The sequence below is a fragment of the Oncorhynchus masou genome, chromosome 13, assembly GCF_036934945.1.
Source record: "Oncorhynchus masou masou isolate Uvic2021 chromosome 13, UVic_Omas_1.1, whole genome shotgun sequence".
Taxonomy (NCBI): Eukaryota; Metazoa; Chordata; class Actinopteri; order Salmoniformes; family Salmonidae; genus Oncorhynchus; species Oncorhynchus masou.
This window is the reverse complement of record NC_088224.1, coordinates 13,487,896-13,507,656: the sequence shown is the minus strand read 5'-3', so window position 1 is coordinate 13,507,656 and position 19,761 is coordinate 13,487,896. Positions and strand designations below refer to the sequence as shown.

At 42.8% G+C, this 19,761-nt stretch overlaps 2 protein-coding genes across 3 annotated transcripts in view; both read left to right on the top strand.

The window, feature by feature from the left end:
• The window catches only part of LOC135551755 (solute carrier family 45 member 4-like), a 68,789-nt gene extending 61,400 nt beyond the window's left edge, over positions 1-7,389 (top strand). Inside the window, exon 9 of the mRNA XM_064982967.1 lies at positions 2,930-7,389. Within this exon, the coding sequence (XP_064839039.1) occupies positions 2,930-3,289 (360 nt within the window). The 3' untranslated portion in view covers positions 3,290-7,389. The remainder of the gene's footprint in view (positions 1-2,929) is intronic.
• A 1,409-nt stretch (positions 7,390-8,798) lies between these two features.
• The window catches only part of LOC135551754 (DENN domain-containing protein 3-like), a 72,311-nt gene continuing 61,348 nt past the window's right edge, over positions 8,799-19,761 (top strand). The window contains exons 1-14 of one of the 2 annotated variants that reach the window (XM_064982966.1): positions 8,799-9,171; positions 12,597-12,646; positions 12,812-13,003; positions 13,369-13,666; positions 14,131-14,246; positions 14,584-14,714; positions 14,943-15,054; positions 15,260-15,379; positions 15,946-16,164; positions 16,841-16,956; positions 17,366-17,521; positions 18,209-18,305; positions 18,447-18,550; positions 18,986-19,170. In XM_064982966.1, coding sequence (XP_064839038.1) covers positions 12,923-13,003; positions 13,369-13,666; positions 14,131-14,246; positions 14,584-14,714; positions 14,943-15,054; positions 15,260-15,379; positions 15,946-16,164; positions 16,841-16,956; positions 17,366-17,521; positions 18,209-18,305; positions 18,447-18,550; positions 18,986-19,170 — 1,735 coding nt within the window. In that variant the 5' untranslated portion in view covers positions 8,799-9,171; positions 12,597-12,646; positions 12,812-12,922. Of the gene's footprint in view, positions 9,172-12,596; positions 13,004-13,368; positions 13,667-14,130; positions 14,247-14,583; positions 14,715-14,942; positions 15,055-15,259; positions 15,380-15,945; positions 16,165-16,840; positions 16,957-17,365; positions 17,522-18,208; positions 18,306-18,446; positions 18,551-18,985; positions 19,171-19,761 lie in introns of both variants that reach the window. The other variant, XM_064982965.1, reaches the window with a different exon arrangement.

Genomic DNA, 19,761 nt, shown 5'->3' with positions numbered 1-19,761 from the left:
GGTTAGTTAGTAGACACTGATATAACAGGTTAGATAGTAGACACTGATATAACAGGTTAGATAGTAGACACTGATATAACAGGTTAGTTAGTAGACACTGATATAACAGGTTAGTTAGTAGACACTGATATAACAGGTTAGTTAGTAGACACTGATATAACAGGTTAGTTAGTAGACACTGATATAACAGGTTAGATAGTATACACTGATATAACCGGTTAGTTAGTACACACTGATATAACCGGTTAGTTAGTTACACACTGATATAACGGGTTAGTTAGTAAACACTGATATAACGGGTTAGTTAGTAGACACTGATATAACAGGTTAGTTAGTAGACACTGATATAACAGGTTAGTTAGTAGACACTGATATAACAGGTTAGATAGTATACACTGATATAACAGGCTAGTTAGTAGACACTGATATAACAGGTTAGTTAGTAGACACTGATATAACAGGTTAGTTAGTAGACACTGATATAACAGGTTAGTTAGTAGACACTGATATAACAGGTTAGATAGTATAGACTGATAATGCCGCTGGGGGTACACCAAATAAAAATGTGCTTCACATAAAAAAATATATATTTAAAAATTGATCTTCATATTTTCCAACGGGGATATACATATGGGTGAGGTTTTTCTCTCGCCTGAGTAGCCTCATTTCACTGCCAAAAATACAATTAAGCGATCTAGTGTTCGGCGAAATAACAACACAATGTCAAATACAGGAAGCCTCGTCAAATAATTAACATCCAATCATGTTACGCTCTCGTGGGAATTGCACTAACGGTCCGTATGTAGCCAAACGTAGCTGCTGCTCATTCTGTTTGCTCTGAAATTGATAAATTATTTTTAAAAGTCCATAGAGACACATACCAGCTCTACTGGTAGTACTGCTACTACCAGCAGTACAACACCTGCACCTGTTGAAGACACACGTTTTTCTGCTTCCACAGCACATCCAATGCCAGCATCAGTAACTCTACATTTGTTGTTATCTCTCTTCTCTCTTCTTTCTCTTCTCTCTCTTCTCTCCCTCTCCACTATCCTCTCTCTACTCTCCCTCTCTCTACTCTCCCTCTCTCTACTCTCCCTCTCTCTACTCTCCCTCTACTCTCCCGCTCTACTATCCTCTCTCTTCTCTCCCTCTCTCTACTCTCCCTCTCTACTATCCTCTCTCTTCTCTCCCTCTCTACTATCCTCTCTCTTCTCTCGCTTCTCTCCCTCTCTACTATCCTCTCTCTTCTCTCCCTCTCTCTACTATCCTCTCTTCTCTCCCTCACTCTACTCTCCCTCTCTACTATCCTCTCTCTTGTCTCCCTCTCTCTACTATCCTCTCTCTACTATCCTCTCTCTACTATCCTCTCTCTACTATCCTCTCTTCTCTCCCTCTCTCTTCTCTACCTCTCTTCTCTCCCTCTCTCTTCTCTCCCTCTCTCTCCCTCTCTCTTCTCTCCCTCTCTCTTCTCTCCCTCTCTCTTCTCTCCCTCTCTCTTCTCTCCCTCTCTCTTCTCTCTCTTCTCTACCTCTCTTCTCTCTTCTCTCTCTCTCTCTTCCTCTCTCTACTCTCCCTCACTCCTCTCTCTACTTATCCCTCTCTACTCTCCCTCTCTCTACTATCCCTCTCTATTCTCCCTCACTCCCCTCTCTACTCTCCTTTCTCTTCTCTCCCTCTCTCTTCTCCCTCTCTCTACTCTCCCTCTCTCTACTCTCCCTCGCTGCTCTCTCTACTCTCTTCTCTCCACTCTCTTCTCTCCACTCTCTTCTCTCCACTCTCTTCTCTCCACTCTCTTCTCTCCACTCCCTCTCTCTACTCTCTTCTCTCTTCTCTCCCTCTCTTCTTTCCCTCTCTACTCTTCCTCTCTCTACTCTTCCTCTCTCAACTCTCCCTCTCTCTACTGTCCCTCTATCTACTCTCTCTACTTTCACTTTCTACTCTCTCTACTATCCCTCTCTCCCTCTCTCTACTCTCCATCTCTCTACTATCCCTCTCTCCCTCTCTCTTCTCTCCCTCTTCCTCTCGCTGCTCTCTCTACTCTCCCTCTCTTTACTATTCCTCTCCCTCTCTCTACTATCCCTCTCTCTACTATCCCTCTCTCCCTCTCTCTACTCTCCCTCTCTCTATTCTCCCTCTTTCTACTCTCTCTACTTTCCCTCTTTCTACTCTCTCTACTATCCCTCTCTCCCTCTCTCTACTCTCCATCTCTCTACTATCCCTCTCTCCCTCTCCTCTCCCTCTTCCTCTCGCTGCTCTCTCTACTCTCCCTCTCTTTACTATTCCTCTCCCTCTCTCTACGATCCCTCTCTCTACTCTCCCTCTCTCCCTCTCTCTTCTCTCCCTCTCTACTATCCCTCTCCCTCTCTACTCTCTTCTATCCCTCTTGCTGCTCTCTCTACTCTCCCTCTCTTTACTATTCCTCTCCCTCTCTCTTCTCTCACTCTCTCCCTCTCTCTAATGTCCCTCTCTCTACTCTCTCTACTCTCCCTCTCTCTACTCTCTCTACTATCCCTCTCTCCCTCTCTCTACTCTCCCTCTCTCTACTATCCCTCTCTACTATCCTCTCTCTTCTCTCCCTCTCTCTACTCTCCCTCACTCCCCTCTCTACTCTCCTCTCTTCCTCTCCCTCTCTCTACTTTCCCTCTCTCTACTCTCCCTCGCTGCTCTCTACTCTCCTCTCTTCTCTCCCTCTCTCTACTCTCCCTCACTCCCCTCTCTTCTCTCCCTCTCACTTCTCTCCCCCTCTCCCTCTCTCTACTCTCCCTCACTCTCCTCTCTCTACTCTCCCTCGCTGCTCTCTCTACTCTCCCTCTCTCTACTATCCCTCTCTCTACTATCCCTCTCTACCGCTCTCTTTTCTCCCTCTTTCTTGTCTCCCTCACTCTTCCCTCTTCTCCCTCTCACCTCTCCCCTCCCTCTCTCCCAGTACATCCACCACAGCCCGGGGAATTCCAAGCGGGGCTTCGGCATCGACTGTGCCATCCTGTCGTGCCAGGTGTACATCTCCCAGATCCTGGTGGCGTCGGCGCTGGGCGCAGCAGTGGACGCCACGGGTAGTGTGCGGGTCATCCCCATGGTGGCGTCCGGCGGCTCCTTCCTGGGTTTCCTCACCGCCTGGTTCCTGGTCATCTACCCAAGTCACGGCAACGCGGAGGCCAAGGGCGAGCAGAAGGCTCTAACAGGACCCGTGTCCGATAACAGCGTCACTGAGAAACCCAGTGTTCTAAAACTGACAAAGAAAGGTGCCACCACTACGTGTAAAGTGCAGTGCGAGTCCACTCTGTAATTTGATGTGATCGCCAATTAACTGGAAAGGTCGGAGCTTACTGTAACCATAGCAATGCAACGATCATCAAAAAATAAAAACCGACATTCCTTTTTTTACAACCGGGCCATTGCCACCCAATAATCTGCTGATGGCATGGGCTTGACCGACCTCTTTCTCAAAGACACACATGGGCCATGATGTGTTAAGGTTTTGACTTGTATTTCATTTAATTTGGGGCCTGTCTCTCGCTCGTCACGGTCTATGGACTGTGGTGTGGCGAGGAGAGGACAGGCGTCTCTCCCTCTCAGGGCCACCAGGGGCTGCGATCGAGGCGGTCCAATTGGACAGATCAGGGGACAGTGGATACACATGTGACCGACGTTCACTCGCTGAACTGGGATCTCTGGAAAAAGACATGCACTTCACTCTCACTTCCATTCAAGGGTCAAGATGAAGGAAAAGACGAAGAGTCTCTAAGAAATATTATATTCTTCTAATAAGTGAAGCATTTGAAAATGCAGAAAATTGCTCTTTTGATTGAACATGATTATTTAGTTTACTTTCCTCTATATATTTTTGACATTATGTTGCAGAAGGACATTGTTATCACCAAATGGGCCAGGCCCGGTATCATTTACAGGGTTGATGTATTACTTTTTGGACTTAAAAGGTTTTTAGTGGCTTTAAGAGGAAACTGCACATGTATAAGGAGGTGATTTCTCAGTTAGGAGAGGAGGGGGAGGAAGGCATTGTTTGGTAAATCAATCAGTTCTCCTAATTATTGAATTTCTAACTGTTATGACATACTAAATTGTAATAAGACCAGTTACACCATGTGTCAAACTCATTCCACACAGAGCCGAGTGTCTGCTGGTTTTCGCTCCTTCCTCGTACTTGCTTGATACATTTAGGTCACTAATTAGTAAAGAACTCCCCCTCACCTGGTTGTCTAGGTCTAAATTGAAAGGGAAAACTAAAAACGCCAGACACTCGACCCTCCGTGGAATGAGTTTGACACACCTGAGTTACACTATATCAACTGTACACAAGCATTTCCCAAACTCGCTCTTGGGGACTCCAAGGGGTGCCCGTTTTGGTTTTTGATCTCGCACTACACAGCTGATTCAAATAACGAATTCATCATCAGGCTTTGATCATTTGAATCAGCTGTATAGTGCTAGATCAAAAACCAAAACGGGCACCCCTTGGGGTCCCCAAGAACGAGTTTGGGGAAATGCTGATCCACACAAATATATCTTTATCCTCTTTAGTAATTTATAGTAAGGATCCTATTTTCCACCTTTCAGAATATATCCTTCTGAGATCACAAGGGCCTCACCGTTGACGGAGAACAGAAACACTTTTAGGAAATGAGAAAGAATCTCAATGCTGCATTGGAGTTACGAAGAATTGCATACCAAACGGAGGACAGAAGTTGAGGAGCACTGTAAGGAGCTTGGAAGCTCTTCTGTCTCACAGAGGAGAAACAGATTTCAGGCTTCAATTCGTTCCCTTTGTCTTGTTTCAATTGCATTGTTAATGGATTGTGTCACTCGCTGCACAATTTCAGCTGCTGACGTTTGTTTGAGGATGTAACTAATACTAGCTAGATGTTTGTCAAATGTGGGAGTGCCTGCTCGGGGGGGGGGGGGGTTGTGCAAGTCTGAGTTTTGGGGGAAGAGCACTTAGGCAGAACTTAAACTGTGCAGGAATTCAAGTTGATTATTTTCCTACCATATAGGTCTTCCTTTTATTTTTCTAACTGAAGTAATGGGTCTTGATAGAAGAGTTCATATCCAGGGGCCTCCCGAGTGGCGCAGTGGTCTAAGGTACTGCATCGCGGTGCTAGCTGTGCCACTAGAGATTCTGGGTTAGAATCCAGGCTCTGTCGCAGCCGTCCGCGACCGGGAGACCCATGGGGTGGTGCACAGTTGGCTCTGCGTTTGGCCGGCAGGGATGTCCTTGTCCCATGGCGCACTAGCGACTCCTGTGGCTGGCTGGGTGCAGTGCGCGCTGACACGGTCGCCAGGTTCACTGTGTTTCTTCCAACACATTGGTGCTGTTGGCCTCTGGGTTAAGTGGGCATTGTGTCAAGAAGCAGTGTGGCTTGGTTGGGTTGTGTTTAGGAGGATGCACGGCTCTCTACCTTTGCCTCTCCTGAGTCTGTACAGGAGTTGCAGCGATGAGACAAGACTGTAACTACCAATTGAATACCATGAAATTGGGGAGAAAATGGGGTAAAAAATAGAAAAGAAGAGTTTTATCCTCTCACTTGTAGTGCATTTACATTTAACACCTAGTTGCTGCATGGTTTGGGCCTTGTGGCGAGTTATGCTGTTATCTGAAGCGGCCTTAACACACCATGTTGGCTCTCTATGGCCTACATGCACCCTGAGCCAGAATGGGGGCTCAGTTGCATTCTTCTATAGACGACATGGTGGACTGAGTGTGGAAACTAGTGAAGGGAGTAGAGCTCCACTGTGGAACTCATTATGGCTCTGTCTGTTGTGTTGAGCATGCTGGTTATGGCTTTACAGGCCCATGTGTCTCTGCTGTGACAGGCCCCAGGAGGTCAGATCAGAGCCTTAGGGCTATAGAGCTGGGACTACCCAATTACTACATCCAGGTTGGCTGTGTTTCTACACGAATACTTACCGTATATGAGATATGGCTTCCTTCTCCTATGTGTTTATTGTATTGAAGTTACAGACTACAACGCTCTGTTGTCTCTTGTTAAGGATACGTGTTAATCAGTAGAGGTAGATTTGTGAAAGTGTAATTTAACCTTCATTAATGTGTCGAACTGAAAAACAAAAAGCTGAAATCTTTTCAGAGTGTCAAGAGGCAATTCAAACCAAACTTGAAACAAACAGAGAGCATGAAGTATTTGACAAATCAGACGATTGTTGCAATAATGTTTTCTGCCTCTGTAAGCAAGGGTGGAAGTGTTAAGATTCTATGATCGGGTGAACTTTTTAATGCATGGCTGTATGTATGTGAATCATAGTTATACTGTATGAAAAACAACAACCATGTATTCGTAGCTAAATAAGCATAGTATTGGTTAGGTTTTTTAGAGAAGAACCATGCCTTGTTGAATACTTGAAGTGCAACTTGAGTGTTTCTAAGATGCAAGGAAGTGTATGATAGTTTTCCTGAACCTCTAGCTGTTGACTCTGGAATGTTGACATAGGCCACCATGTTGAAAGGCCTGCTGGGAGTTTGCGTTTCCTTGATTCCATCAGGTGACAATGTTAAAGTCATGAATGTAAAATATTTGTCATTTTGTGATGGGTAGAGGGTCTGCACAGAACTTGCACATACAAAGTTTGAAGAAAAGAATAATCTTGCAAAAGAAAAAGTACTGGATATGTTTTATATATATATATATATATAGCTCTTTTCATGTTAAATGGATGCTTTCACTTTATTTAAATATAACATATATAAATACAGATATATATTTACAGTAACAAATGCAAGAGGTATGTTACAGTAATCGGAGGACTGGAATGTGTTTGAAACACGTGCGTGAGCGTGTCATCTGGTTTTCAACTCACTTTATTTTCTAAGATTGAGGTCACACTGCAATACCAATATTTCATTTGTTAACTTTTCAGACAGAAATGTGTTTTTGAATAAGTATAATTCAATTTGATAATGAAACTCATTTAATTTCCCTCTTTTCTTTTGATAGGAGAATGCTATCATTCATCTCTGATTATTTTAAAAATACTTTTATAAGGTCATTTTATTTTAGGACAATGGGAGTTGCATATAGTATTTTATGTAATGAATTTATCACTGATATTACTTAAAGAATGGGAAAAACAGTATTTGCAGTCAGTGTAAATACTATTTTAGTTTATTTTGCTGCTATAAAAAAGCGGATTATTTGTATTAGCTGTTTTTATATAAGGACTGTATATACATTCTGTAAATATGCTTGAGCCTTCATATGTAGAACCATGGAAGAACACTGTATTGAATGCACCTTTAAAAAAAAGAGAACTCAAGGGCTTCTGTCGCTTTATTGTTGTATTGCACTCATATATTACCTTTTGAAAACAAAATATTAGCTATGTAACTATGTTAATAAACTGCCATCATCTATGAAATACTCTACACGTGTAATATAAAGTCATAGAGGGTAGTTTTAGAGGGTGGTTTGTTTTTAGGTCAATATGAGGAGAGCCAGTGTACAGTCCCGAAGATCTTGGAAGACGAAGAAGACAAGGCTATCAGTGCATTAAGCGCCAAACTTTAATGATGACTTATCAGGGTTATAAAATGAATAATAAACTGGAGTGGGAATAGCTACACCTTCACATCATTTCACACATCACATTCCACCTCGGGTCAAATCACAGGTCATCTACGCTGAGCTAACCACAGCTTCCTCTTTCAGTTCAAGCCACACTCTGTAAGATCCTGTTTATGATAAGGTGAAACAGTTGCTGGCCGAAGCTACATAAGTCGTATACTATTTCTAAACCAAGGGGGGTATTTGATTCATTTAAATGACTGGAAATCTACCAGACTGCAATACTATGTCTTACCAGTAGTGGAAAAGGTACTCGGTTGTCATACTTGAGTAAAAGTAAAGATACCTTAATAGAAAATGACTCAAGTCAAAGTTAAAGTCACCCAGTAAAATCCTACTTGAGTAAAAGTCTAAAAGTATTTGTTTTAGATATACTTAAGTATCAAAGGTAAAAGTATAAATAATTTCAAATTCCTTATATTAAGCAAACCAGACGGCACCATTTTCTTGTTTTATTTATTTTACAGATAGCCAGGGGCACACTCCAACACTCAGACATCATTTACAAATGAAGCATGTGTTTAGTGAGTCTACCAGATCAGAGGCAGTAGGGATGACCAGGGATGTTCTCTGTTTAGTGAGTCAGTCAGATCACAGACAGTAGGGATGACCAGAATGTTCTCTGTTTAGTGAGTCAGTCAGATCACAGACAGTAGGGATGACCAGAATGTTCTCTGTTTAGTGAGTCAGTCAGATCACAGACAGTAGGGATGACCAGGGATGTTCTCTTGATAAGTGTGTGAATTAGACCATTTTCCTGTCCTGCTTAGCATTCAAAATGTAACAAGTACTTTTGAGTGTCAGGGAAAATGTATAGAGTAAAAAGTACAGAATTTTCTTTAGGAATGTAGTGAAACAAAAGTGGTAAAAAAAATGAGTAAAGTTAAGTACAGATACCCCCCCCCCAAAAAAAAAATATATATATACTTAATTAGTACTTTTAAGTATTTTACTTAAGTACCATGCGCCCACTGTGTCTTGGACATGATCTAAACATAATGCACAAATGAGACCTCTTGCACAAAAAGGGCCACTCGTCTGGGAATGTTGACAACAGTCTCTTATACAATGTTCCCACCGTGTGGTGTTCTCCTCGTGTTACATTTCTCACCCCTGGAAAGGGTTCTGCGTTTCATGGATGTTTCTCTCAGCCGCTGGATGGCAGCATTTAACTGCATATTGTAACCAGCAGAACTATACATTTATAGTCGTTTTATTTGTAACATGATTGTAGTTGTAGGCGACAATATAAATCTTAATTGAATCGCAATAAGGTTTAACTAATATGGTTTTAATGAGTTATCTGTGTCTGATTATTTTTAGTCCTGAATCTATTTTGAATCTGTGTAGGCTATGAGCCGCCTTTTTACCAGGAAGTTGTATGGAGCCAACAACGGTTGAAATGTGGCATTTGCTCCACTGCTCTGGTCTTATCCGGTGAGTGGAGTGTTCGGGTCGGGTCAGCCGCGTACTGTGTGGAGCTTCGTGTGCGCTTTATCGACAATACAGTTACATTTGACGCCTTCATTATTTCACCAACGAAGGTACCTGATGGAAAATAGCCGATTGAATAAAGGTTGGTGATGTCTTGTATTTTCTAAAAGTGTCATAAGAGAGCTAGCTATATGTCAGGTTTAAAACAATCTGACCACTTTTTTTTATTTAAACTGTAATCCTTCTTGTCACAACAATGCCATTTAAAGTGTCAAGACCGTGTCAAAACTGAATACAGCTGACGCTGTCCCCTACCTACACTGTCATCACTTTTCCTCGTTTGTGTTCTGTAGTTTAAATGAGAAGTCAACATGCGTTTATAGATTAGGACAAAGATCAGTCTACCTGTCGTTAGACTATAAATGGCACCCTATCAATAAGATCCATGAGGCACAGACTTGCGACGTACCTGAGATTTAGAACTGGAATGACCAGTGTGACCACCGGCCGGGAGGACCGGGTTCTGCCAGAGCAGAGTACAGACTAGATGTCTGGGGTTTCATCGGCTCGTTTATTTCTGGAAAATCACATTTTAAAACCCATCGTTGGTTCCATGTAGTGTAGTAACAGTGCACGTGTCTTTTCAACATCCTCTCTATGTATTCAAGATGCATGTTTTGGAATATTGCTATATTTGTATTCTGTTCACTCTGTCATTATTGTGGAGTTACTGTAGCATTTGGATGGATTGCTATTCCGAACTGCACCTTGAATAGTTGTGTAGAAAACATTTGGATGGATTGCTATTCTGAACTGCACCTTGAATAGTTGTGTACAGGCAGAACTGTGAAAGCCCCCCCCCCCCCCTCAACTGTGGATTTTGAGAGAGAATAACATTACTCCTAGTGTTTTCCATTACACAAGGTTGGGCTACACACTGGTCCAACATGTTGGGCAGGGATTTCATAGACCTGCTGTAAGCACCACTGCAGCTGCACTGATGATAAGAAACGGATGTGCCTTTTGGGGAGAACAGCAAACTGCTTGGCCTTTATAAATCACACAATCCTACTTACTCTAGGCGACTTTGTTGTGTCTTGTGTTTTTATCTTTTGAGTTAAACTTTGTGACCAAATAGGTCATATGTAGTATTAGGAATATAATTATTTACATGTTAAAGAAAGACTATGAGCACTGCATGCAGACAAAATGGCAGTTATGACAGGATGATATCTAAACTGTGTCAACAAAGCAAATAAATCTCACTAAGTAATTCATGGTAACTTCCGGAAGTATGTTTGGATTTCTTTACATTTTATTGTGTTACAAAGTGAGATTAAAATGTATTTAATTGTCATTTTTTTCGTCAACAATCGACACCGAATACTCTGTTAAAGTGGAAGAAATATTCTAACATATTTTAAAGATTAATACAAATTAAATATGCTGAAATATAATCGTTGCGTAAGTATTCAGCCCCCTGAGTCAATACATGTTGGAAACACCTTTGCCATCGATTACAGCTGTGAGTCTTCTTGGGGAGTCTATAAGGGCTTTGCACACCCAGATTTGTTCAATATTTGCCCATTTATTATTTGCTAAATTCTCTGTCAAGCTGTTGGGGATCATGTCTGGACAGCCATTTTCAAGTCTTGCCATATATTTTAAAGCAGATTTAAGTCAACTTGGTCACTCAGGAACATTCACTGTGTTCTTAATGTGCAACTCCAGTGTAGACCTGGCCTTGTGTTGTAGGTTATTGTTCTGCTGAAAGGTGAATTCCTCTCCCAGTCTCTGGTGTTAAGCAGACTGATTCAGGTTTCCTCTAGGATTTTGCCTATGCTTAGCCAAATCCCATTTCTTTTCATCCTCCACTGTATTTGCTGATTTTTCAAGCATACCCATATCATGATGCAGCCACCACCTTTCTTGGAAATAAGGAGTCAGTTACTCGTTGGTGTTGTGTTGGATTTGCCCCAAACATAAGGCTTTGCATCTAGGCCAAAAAGTGTATATCTTTGCTTTGTTTTTTTGTTGCAGTATAACGATAGTGCCCTGTTGTATACAAGATGCATATTTGTATTCTTCTTTTCAGTCTGTCATTTATGTTATTATTGTGAAGTCACTACAATGCTTTAAAATCACCAATGGCCTCATGGTAACATCCCTGAGCAGTTTCCTTCCTGTCCTGCCCCTCAGTTCAGGAAGACGACTGTATCTTTGTTGTCTGGTTGGTCTAATACATAATCCACAGCATAATTATTAACTTAACCATACTTAAAGAGAGATTCACTGTCTGATTTGTTATTATTACCCATCTACCAATCACTGCCCTTCTTTTTGAGGCTTTCGAAAAGCTCCCTGGTCTTTGTAGTTGAATCTGTGCTTGACATTCAGTACTTGACTGAAACCTTACAGATGTTATGGGGGACAGAGGATGGGTTCATCATTTAAAAAAAAAAACTATTTCACACAGAGTGAGTCCATGCAATTTATTATGTGATTTGTTAAGTCAAATTTTACTCCTGAACTAATTTAAGCTTGCCTAAACAAATACTTATGCAAAGATTATATTTTAGTTATACCTTTTTATATACACTACCATTCAAATGTAGAAATGTCCTTGTTTCTGAATGAAAAGCACTTTAATTTGTCCAATAAAACAACATCAAATTAATCAGAAATACAGTGTAGACATTGTTAATGTTGTAAATGACTATTGTATCTGGAAACTGCAGATTTGTTTTTTACTGAATATCTACATAGGCGTACAGAGGCCTGTTATCAGCAATCATCACTCCTGTGTTAGCTAATCCAAGTTTATAATTTTAAAAGGTTAATTGATCATTAGAAAACCCTTTTGCAATTATTTTAGCACAGCTGAAAACTGTTGTCCTGATTTTAAAGAAGCAATACAACTGGCCTTCTTTAGACTAGTTGAGTATCTGGAGCATCAGCCTTTCTGGGTTGGTTTACAGGCTCAAAATGGCCAGAAACAAAGAGCTTTCTTCCGAAACTCATCAGTCTATTCTTGTTCTGAGAATAGACTGTGAATAGACTCTGAGAAAGCTCTTATCTCTGTAGAAATCTTCACTCCCAGACCAGCTCCTTTCTGGAACCTACATCAGTAAAGCCCTATCTCTGCTTGATTAGTTGTTGTAGTTTTACCATCGCCAACAACAGAGGCAAGTATGCAGGCAAAGTAATACGTTATGGAGAAAACATGTTGTACGTGGTTTATATGAGCTTCAAATCGTACCTTTCTGCTTCACAGTTGACAAAAAATAAACCTGACTATTCACTTAGATAAGTTACGGTAACTTCGGATACTTGATTTCCTCCCCTGGGCTTGGAATTCATGTTAAACATGTTAATGATCGGTTTCTGGTTAGCTGCCTGAGTGATCAGGCCCCAACATCTGGTGGGACGACGATGGGTTTTTCATGATTACCAGGCCGGCATGCAGGATCTTAGTTTATAGGGTCTATATGCTGACTTCTATCAGGCCTTAGTGACTTATAGAATGACTAACCTAACTGACTAATGTCTGTATCTGTCGTTCCCTAGACCTGAGGCCATGTTTCAGATGATTCTACTGAGATGGGCTTTTCCTCGAGGTGATTTCTGATCTAGACGGGTCCTGTGGAAGTGAAGAAAGTGGTAGAGGAGGAGAAGCAGGAGACCTATCATTCTGACTCTATCTATGGACTGTAGACAAACACCATTGTCTTACGTCAGACAGTGCGACTCATTCCACATTTGTTTGAACTTACGTCGTACAGGAGGAGTTCTGCGTAGGAGTGACGCCACCTGTTGGACTCAGAAAAGAAGACAATGGCCGTGTGTGTGTGTGTCAGTGTTGTCCGACTGGCTCTGCTGTCATCTAGGCTCTGATGGCAGATGTTCCCTCTGGACTACTGGAGGCTTGTGTGGTGGTTGGAGCAGTCAGCAGTACACTCCGGGAACTCTATCAGGTAGGTACTGCTGACTCAATCGTGTTCTTCCAACTTCTCCCAAACAACTGCACTTTTGACCACTAACGCAACAAGTTAGAGAAAATGTTTCTGTGGTATGAAATCTTCCCCTACTTCTCAGCTGGTCAAATCTGCGATCGGATTCCAAATCGTGCGTATGTTTTCATAACCCATTGCCTGCTCTCTTTCCAGCTTCAGTAAATCATGTCAGAAATGTGCAGATTCACTGCACTGTTGGTTTTGCTACACATTGATTTTCGTGGGCTTAGGCTTCCACCACTTTGTATCAATCATATGACACATAGTCATACACATCACATGTAGGCCTGTATATGATATCATGTAATGTTTCCTCTTCCTGCCAGTCACACCAGCAGGGTAAAATCAAAGAGCTCCCCCTGTTGGAGACGGAGGTACTGCAGGTGCACGCCCCACCCTTTGTGACCAAAGAGAGTGTGAGTAGCGAGACCAAGGGTCAGGGTCACGCCCCGGCCTTCACCAGGATCCAGAGGAGGCGCTCCTTCATCAAGAAGAAGAGGGGGAGGCCTGGTACGGCTAATGGAGAGGCAGCCAAGGGTAGCGATGGATGGGGTGGCACCACAGAGGACATCAGTGTCCCCCAGGACCTGGACCTCATCGCCCTGCCTCAGCTCTGCTTCCCAGGTGACACAGCGTGGTGATTTCGGCGAGCCACACACACACACTACACCATAGCACTACATATTAATGCTCAAAGGAGTATGTTCATAACTCCAGATTTGTCATCTTCATCACCAAAGGTGGATGTGTCGTGTCGTGCGATTAAGCAATAAGGCACGAGGGGGTGTGGTATATGGCCAATATACCACGACTTAGGGTTGTTCTTAAGCACGATGCAACACGGAGTGCCTGGACACTGCCCTTAGCCGTGGTATATTGGCCATATACCACAAACCCCAGAGGTGCCTTATTGCTATTATAAACTGGTTACCAAGGTAATTAGAGCAGTAAAAACATGTTTTGTCATATCCGTGGTATACGGTCTGATATACCACGGCAGTTGGCCAATCAGCATTCAAGGCTTGAACCACCCAGTTTATAATTCCTCTTATAATGAGGTCTTGTGTCTGCTTTTTTCCATTGGCCAGGGGGTCTTCAGATAGCCAGTGAGCAGAGAGAAGACTCGTACCATTACCTGGTGTTTACTGATGTCTTCGGGAACAGGACACATGCTGTAGTGGTGCAGTACTACAGACCTATACAGGTGGGATGGTTTACCGGCTGAGCTTAATCCATGCCCACTGGAATGCTTTACCTTCTTCAATAAAGACTGGTTTATCATTTGAAGACAGATGGATAGACATAAGCATGTTCATCAGCAAAACAAAGATTTATTGTGAACGTTGGCCCTTTTAGGTCCATGTTCTTTTTAAATACATTTGTAGACTTTTACATTTGCTGCTATGGGAATGTAGAAGGACACACGGAATATAAATACAGTCTACAGCCACATGAACTGTCATTTCAATTACTGTCCACATCAGGCCATTGGTCACTGTGTAAAACATTGCTCTCTGATTGGTTGTCTGCTTGGGTCCCAGTTCTCTCAGGATGGTGGGCACCAAAATGGCTACCGGTTGTCCTCCAAGTCGTCCCGTCTCTACACGGCGTACGGTATCTGTGTCATCTCTAAATACCCTTACTACAACGCTCTCAGGGACTGCCTGTCATGGTGAGAACAATTCACCATCCTCTTACCATCCTCTCATTCCTCTAGGTTTTCGTGTTTTAAGTAAATACCGAACGAGAATACAAAAAAGTAGACTACAGGTTATCACAGTAAATATGGCCAGATGTGGGCCGTTGTTATAAAGGGATCAGTTCAGCTCATCTTAGACACCTATTGACCTGTATGTTGTGTTTTGGGTGCATGGTGTCCATCTAACGGGTGTGTGCTCAGTCTCTTGTCCCAGCTCAAGCCCAGCTGGATGGGGGACTTTGAGGAGAGGGTGAAGGAGTTTTCAGCCAAGCTGGCGCTGGTGCCCATACCTCCACCTGGGCAACTGCATGTGGTGAGCCATTTGTCTCCCTCTATGATTTACTGGCATTATTTAACAGTAGAGATCATGTTAAGGATGAACTGTGAAACCAATCATGGACATCTTTCTCTCTGCTCCACCCAGTCTATTGTATGTCTATGTAGTGTGTTGTATTAAGTGACCAACATTAAAATAGTGTAATTTAACTATCTGTGTTCCTCTACCTGTTCTGTCCCAGGTGTTTAGTCTGAGGCCTCTCCAGATTGGGCTTCCCTCCCGGGAGGATAAGGACCGGCCAGCTGTTGACCTCGACCTCCATCTGCCTTTCCTGTGCTTTAGACCCCGACAGCTCCTCCAAGTGAGGACAGACAGCCAGATTATACTGCCACAAAACTGCCTAACCCATTACATTATATTTTCTTTCAATGCAATTAAGGAGACTAAAAGACTGTGATAATGTGCAAATGTACAGTATGTTTCTGTTCATCTGTTTGGAATGGTAAAAGATATGTCTATATCAATCAGACCTGGGTTCAAATACGATTTAGGATATTTCAAGTACTTTCAAAGTCATTTGGAAGTAATTATTTAGATTTTTATTTAAAAAAAACACAGGTAGTTGAACATAGGAATATATTTGGAAATACTTAAATACACAGTATTAATACAAATGCTTAAATAATTCCAGGAATTTGAACCAGGTGTGTTTTGGCATTTAAAATAATGTATTTGGAAAAAACTTTCAAATAGTAGGCCTATTAAATAAGGAAATAATAAGAAAATCCTTTCAATAGTTGATTCGGGCCACATTATTAGAAAACACTTAAATACCCCGAAAATAAGTATTTAAATAACAAATAATAAAATACACATGTATTTGAAGCCAGGACTGATATCAACGTTAGTCTGTCTGAATCTCATCAGATCATTACCAGCCTACTGACAGAGCAGAGGGTGGTACTGTTTTCCTGTGACTGGGCCCGGCTCACCCTGCTGGCAGAGAGCCTGATGCTCTTCATCCACCCCCTGGTGTGGCAGCACCCCTTCGTCCCCGTCCTCTCAAGCCAGATGCTGGACTTCCTCATGGCGCCCACCGCCTACCTCATGGGCTGTCATCTGCACCATTATGAAGAGGTGGCCGCGGTAAGGATGGATATCACTAGCGTACATGGCCATGCTAGAATAGAATACTGTAGCATGATCAGGGAGTGACCGTTATAGTGATAGTGACCCCTTCCTGGGTCGTAAGATAGCCTAGTTGTTAGAGTAGCAGTTGCTGGTTTGAATCCCAGAGTCAGCCGGGCAACCGGAGGGTTGCTGTGATCATCCTGGGTACCATCGCCTGCCAATGTGCCCATGAGCGAGGAACTTTTCCATCTGTAATTGCTCCAGTAGTGCTGCGTTGCTGAGTTTGTGTGTGTTTTGAGGGGGGGGGTGGATTGTGCATAAAGACACATTTCTGTTTTAATGGACAATGAACTTCTCTTCTCATTGGCTGTTACCTGAACCGCTACAGGAGGTAACCACGATAAGAATAGCACCAGCACTGTCTGACAATGTTCCTCGCATCACTGATTTATTTATCATTTAATAAACTGATTTATCAGGCTTTATCATTTATCAGCATGTTCTACTTACTTTTACATAGTATAAAGGATCATGTGGTTCAATGTCCTAACTGACGTACAGGACAGAAGTTAACAGAATGTCCTGTTCATTTGAGCTGACCTTCCTGACCTTAGTCTGTTGTTCTCCTCCATTACAGCGTGTTCTCTAAGAGAGACAGAGTGTTGTGTTTTACTCTCCCCTGTCCTCACAGGAAACAGATGATCTGATTCTGGTTAACATTGATGATGGCATCGTGTCGTCTTCCTCGTCCGACGGGGTTGACCTGCCGGACGTCCCGCTGGCGGCCAGAGAGTGTTTTCTAACACGGTAGGACAGGAAAGGATCTGGGACATGTTCATTAGGGCACGACGTAGCAAAATGTTTTTCAACGGAAAATGGAAATTAACATTTCTTATTGGACAAGTTCAGACTGTCCCTCCCTGTTTCATTCTATTTTCTTACGTTTGGTGCCTAATGAATATGACCTAGACGACAAGACACTCGATTGCTACGTTTACAGACACACATTGGTCTTTTGACCAATCAGATCAAGTGATTTTCCAATAATTGGGTTCAAGATCAGAATTGGGCTGCCAGCGTAAACGCAGCCAGTTTGCTGTCCTATGTGATCATATTGCTACTGTCCATCTGCTCTGCAAACAACATGGATTGTTATAAATAGGGGAAGGGGGTTTTATGCAAATATGAGTTCCACATGTTTTACGTGTGTGTGCAGGGCGGAGAGTCTCCAGATGCACTATGACCTGGACGTGTGTCACCTGGGGTCCAGTACAGACGTCAACGACCAGAGGGCCCAGAGGAGGCAGTGGCAGAGGAAACTGAACACACACATCCAGAACATCACTCTGGAACTCATCGTCAACATCTTCAGGTCAGCATGAAACCAATCTCTTGTGGACAGACGACGTAAACATAAATGGCTACTGAGCATCTGACCAAATTATGCTGCATTTGAGTTCTGGGCTAAACAAAATTAACATCAAATCATATGACAGCTAGCTATACTGTGTTTTAGTTTACTGTCGTTCACTATGACAAAACATGTACATGAGTATTATAATATCACATAGTTGTTTTAATATTATAATCTAATTTATATTTATTTCTGTTACTATGATAGTTGAGACTCAAACTGAGCATACAGTATCTAGTTAATACGTATTGGGTTGGATCAAAGATGCCTATTTCTCATATAAGCAAAGCTTGGTGATTTATCAAATGGATATGGATTTATTTAGAAATTTGAACAACGCTGTTAGTTATCGAATTAAATTGTAAAAAAAAAATAAAAAAAATATATTTTCTATTATTATCTACATTATTATCACTGTACTGTTGGGAAAGAGCTCTTGGTAAGGATTTCACTGTACTGATTTACACCGGTTGTATCCTGTGCACAAGGTGAATAAACTTTGAAGCGTGAATCTAAATCCTGCTTTATGACAACCAATACAACTGCAATTTCCTGTTCAATATCAGGACAGGCAAGCTTAATCCAATGACTATTACTCTCACCCCCCCCCCCCCCCCACCAACCACCACCCCTGCACCCCCACAGAGAAGTCCACCATCACCTCAACTATGAGCACAGAGTCTTCAACAGTGAAGAGTTCTTCAGGTCTAGAGAACCAGCAGACCAGCCATTTTTCAAGAAGGTACAACTAGAGCCTGTTCAGTAACACGTACATCTCTTTCAACCTACAATATTTAGGACATATTTAACTTTGTCATACATTTTTTTTCCTGTCCAGCATGTGATCCAATTGTGAACGTAGTGTATTTTGTCTTCTTTGCAGGTGTTGGACACACACATCTTCCACTCGTTCCTACGGGATCGTCTGAACAGGAAGATGGACGCGTTCACACGCATGGAGCTGAGCACTCGGACAGAAACTTACAGGTGAGAAAGAAAAACGAGTTTAACATAAATATTTACCTTTTAAACTAGTAAATATTATTTAGACCTTTATTGCAAATGCAATGGGTTTCAGTAGGGTTTTTAATTTGGTTTCATCAGCAATCCTTTAACTAGAATCAGGGGTGTTAGTGCTGCGGCAAAAAGGGCACCCGTTTGGGTACTGAGGACCAGGATTGGAGACACTGCTGTACTGTATCTTCATACACATATCCCAAGTTGGTCCCTTCCTGGTATAATCACAGCCTTTCCCCTGATGTCTATCCTAAATCCAAGGTGAACTTTTCCCCTTGGTACAGATCTAGGATTGGCTTCCCATCCCCCAATCCTAACCTTAACCATTAGTGGGGGAAATGTTAAACTGACCAAAGATCAGCAACTAGGGGAAACTTCTCCCTACACCTCTGTCCTCTTCCCCAGGCTGAAGTCCATGACAGAGTTTCCGCGGCGGCCCACCATGCAGGAGCTGGCCCGTAAATACACCAGTCCAGAGAGCCGGCTCAGCAAGAGGCTGGGGGCCAGCCTGCCCAACCTGGAGGAGGGTGTGGGCACCCTAGTGGGACCCCTCATGCAGAACTCCCTCAAGAAGATACAGGTGGACAGCGGTAGGTGGACAGTGGTAGTTTGTAGGTTCAGGTGGACAACGGTAGTTTGTAGGTTCAGGTGGACAGTGGTAGGTGGACAGAGGTAGGTTCAGCTGGACAGTGGTAGGTGGACAGTGGTAGTTTGTAGGTTCAGGTGGACAGCGGTAGTTTGTAGGTTCAGGTGGACAGCGGCAGTTTGTAGGTTCAGGTGGACAACCGTAGTTTGTAGGTTCAGGTGGACAACCGTAGTTTGTAGGTTCAGGTGGACAACCGTAGTTTGTAGGTTCAGGTGGACAGCAGTAGTTTGTAGGTTCAGGTGGACAGCAGTAGTTTGTAGGTTCAGGTGGGCAGCAGTAGTTTGTAGGTTCAGGTGGACAGCGGTAGTTTGTAGGTTCAGGTGGACAACGGTAGTTTGTAGGTTCAGGTGGACAGCGGTAGTTTGTAGGTTCAGGTGGACAGCCGTAGTTTGTAGGTTCAGGTGGACAGCGGTAGTTTGTAGGTTCAGGTGGACAGCGGTAGTTTGTAGGTTGAGGTGGACAGCGGTAGGTTGAGGTGGACAGCGGTAGGTTGAATGTTCAGGTGTGCGGTACTTGTCGACTCTAATAGTTATCT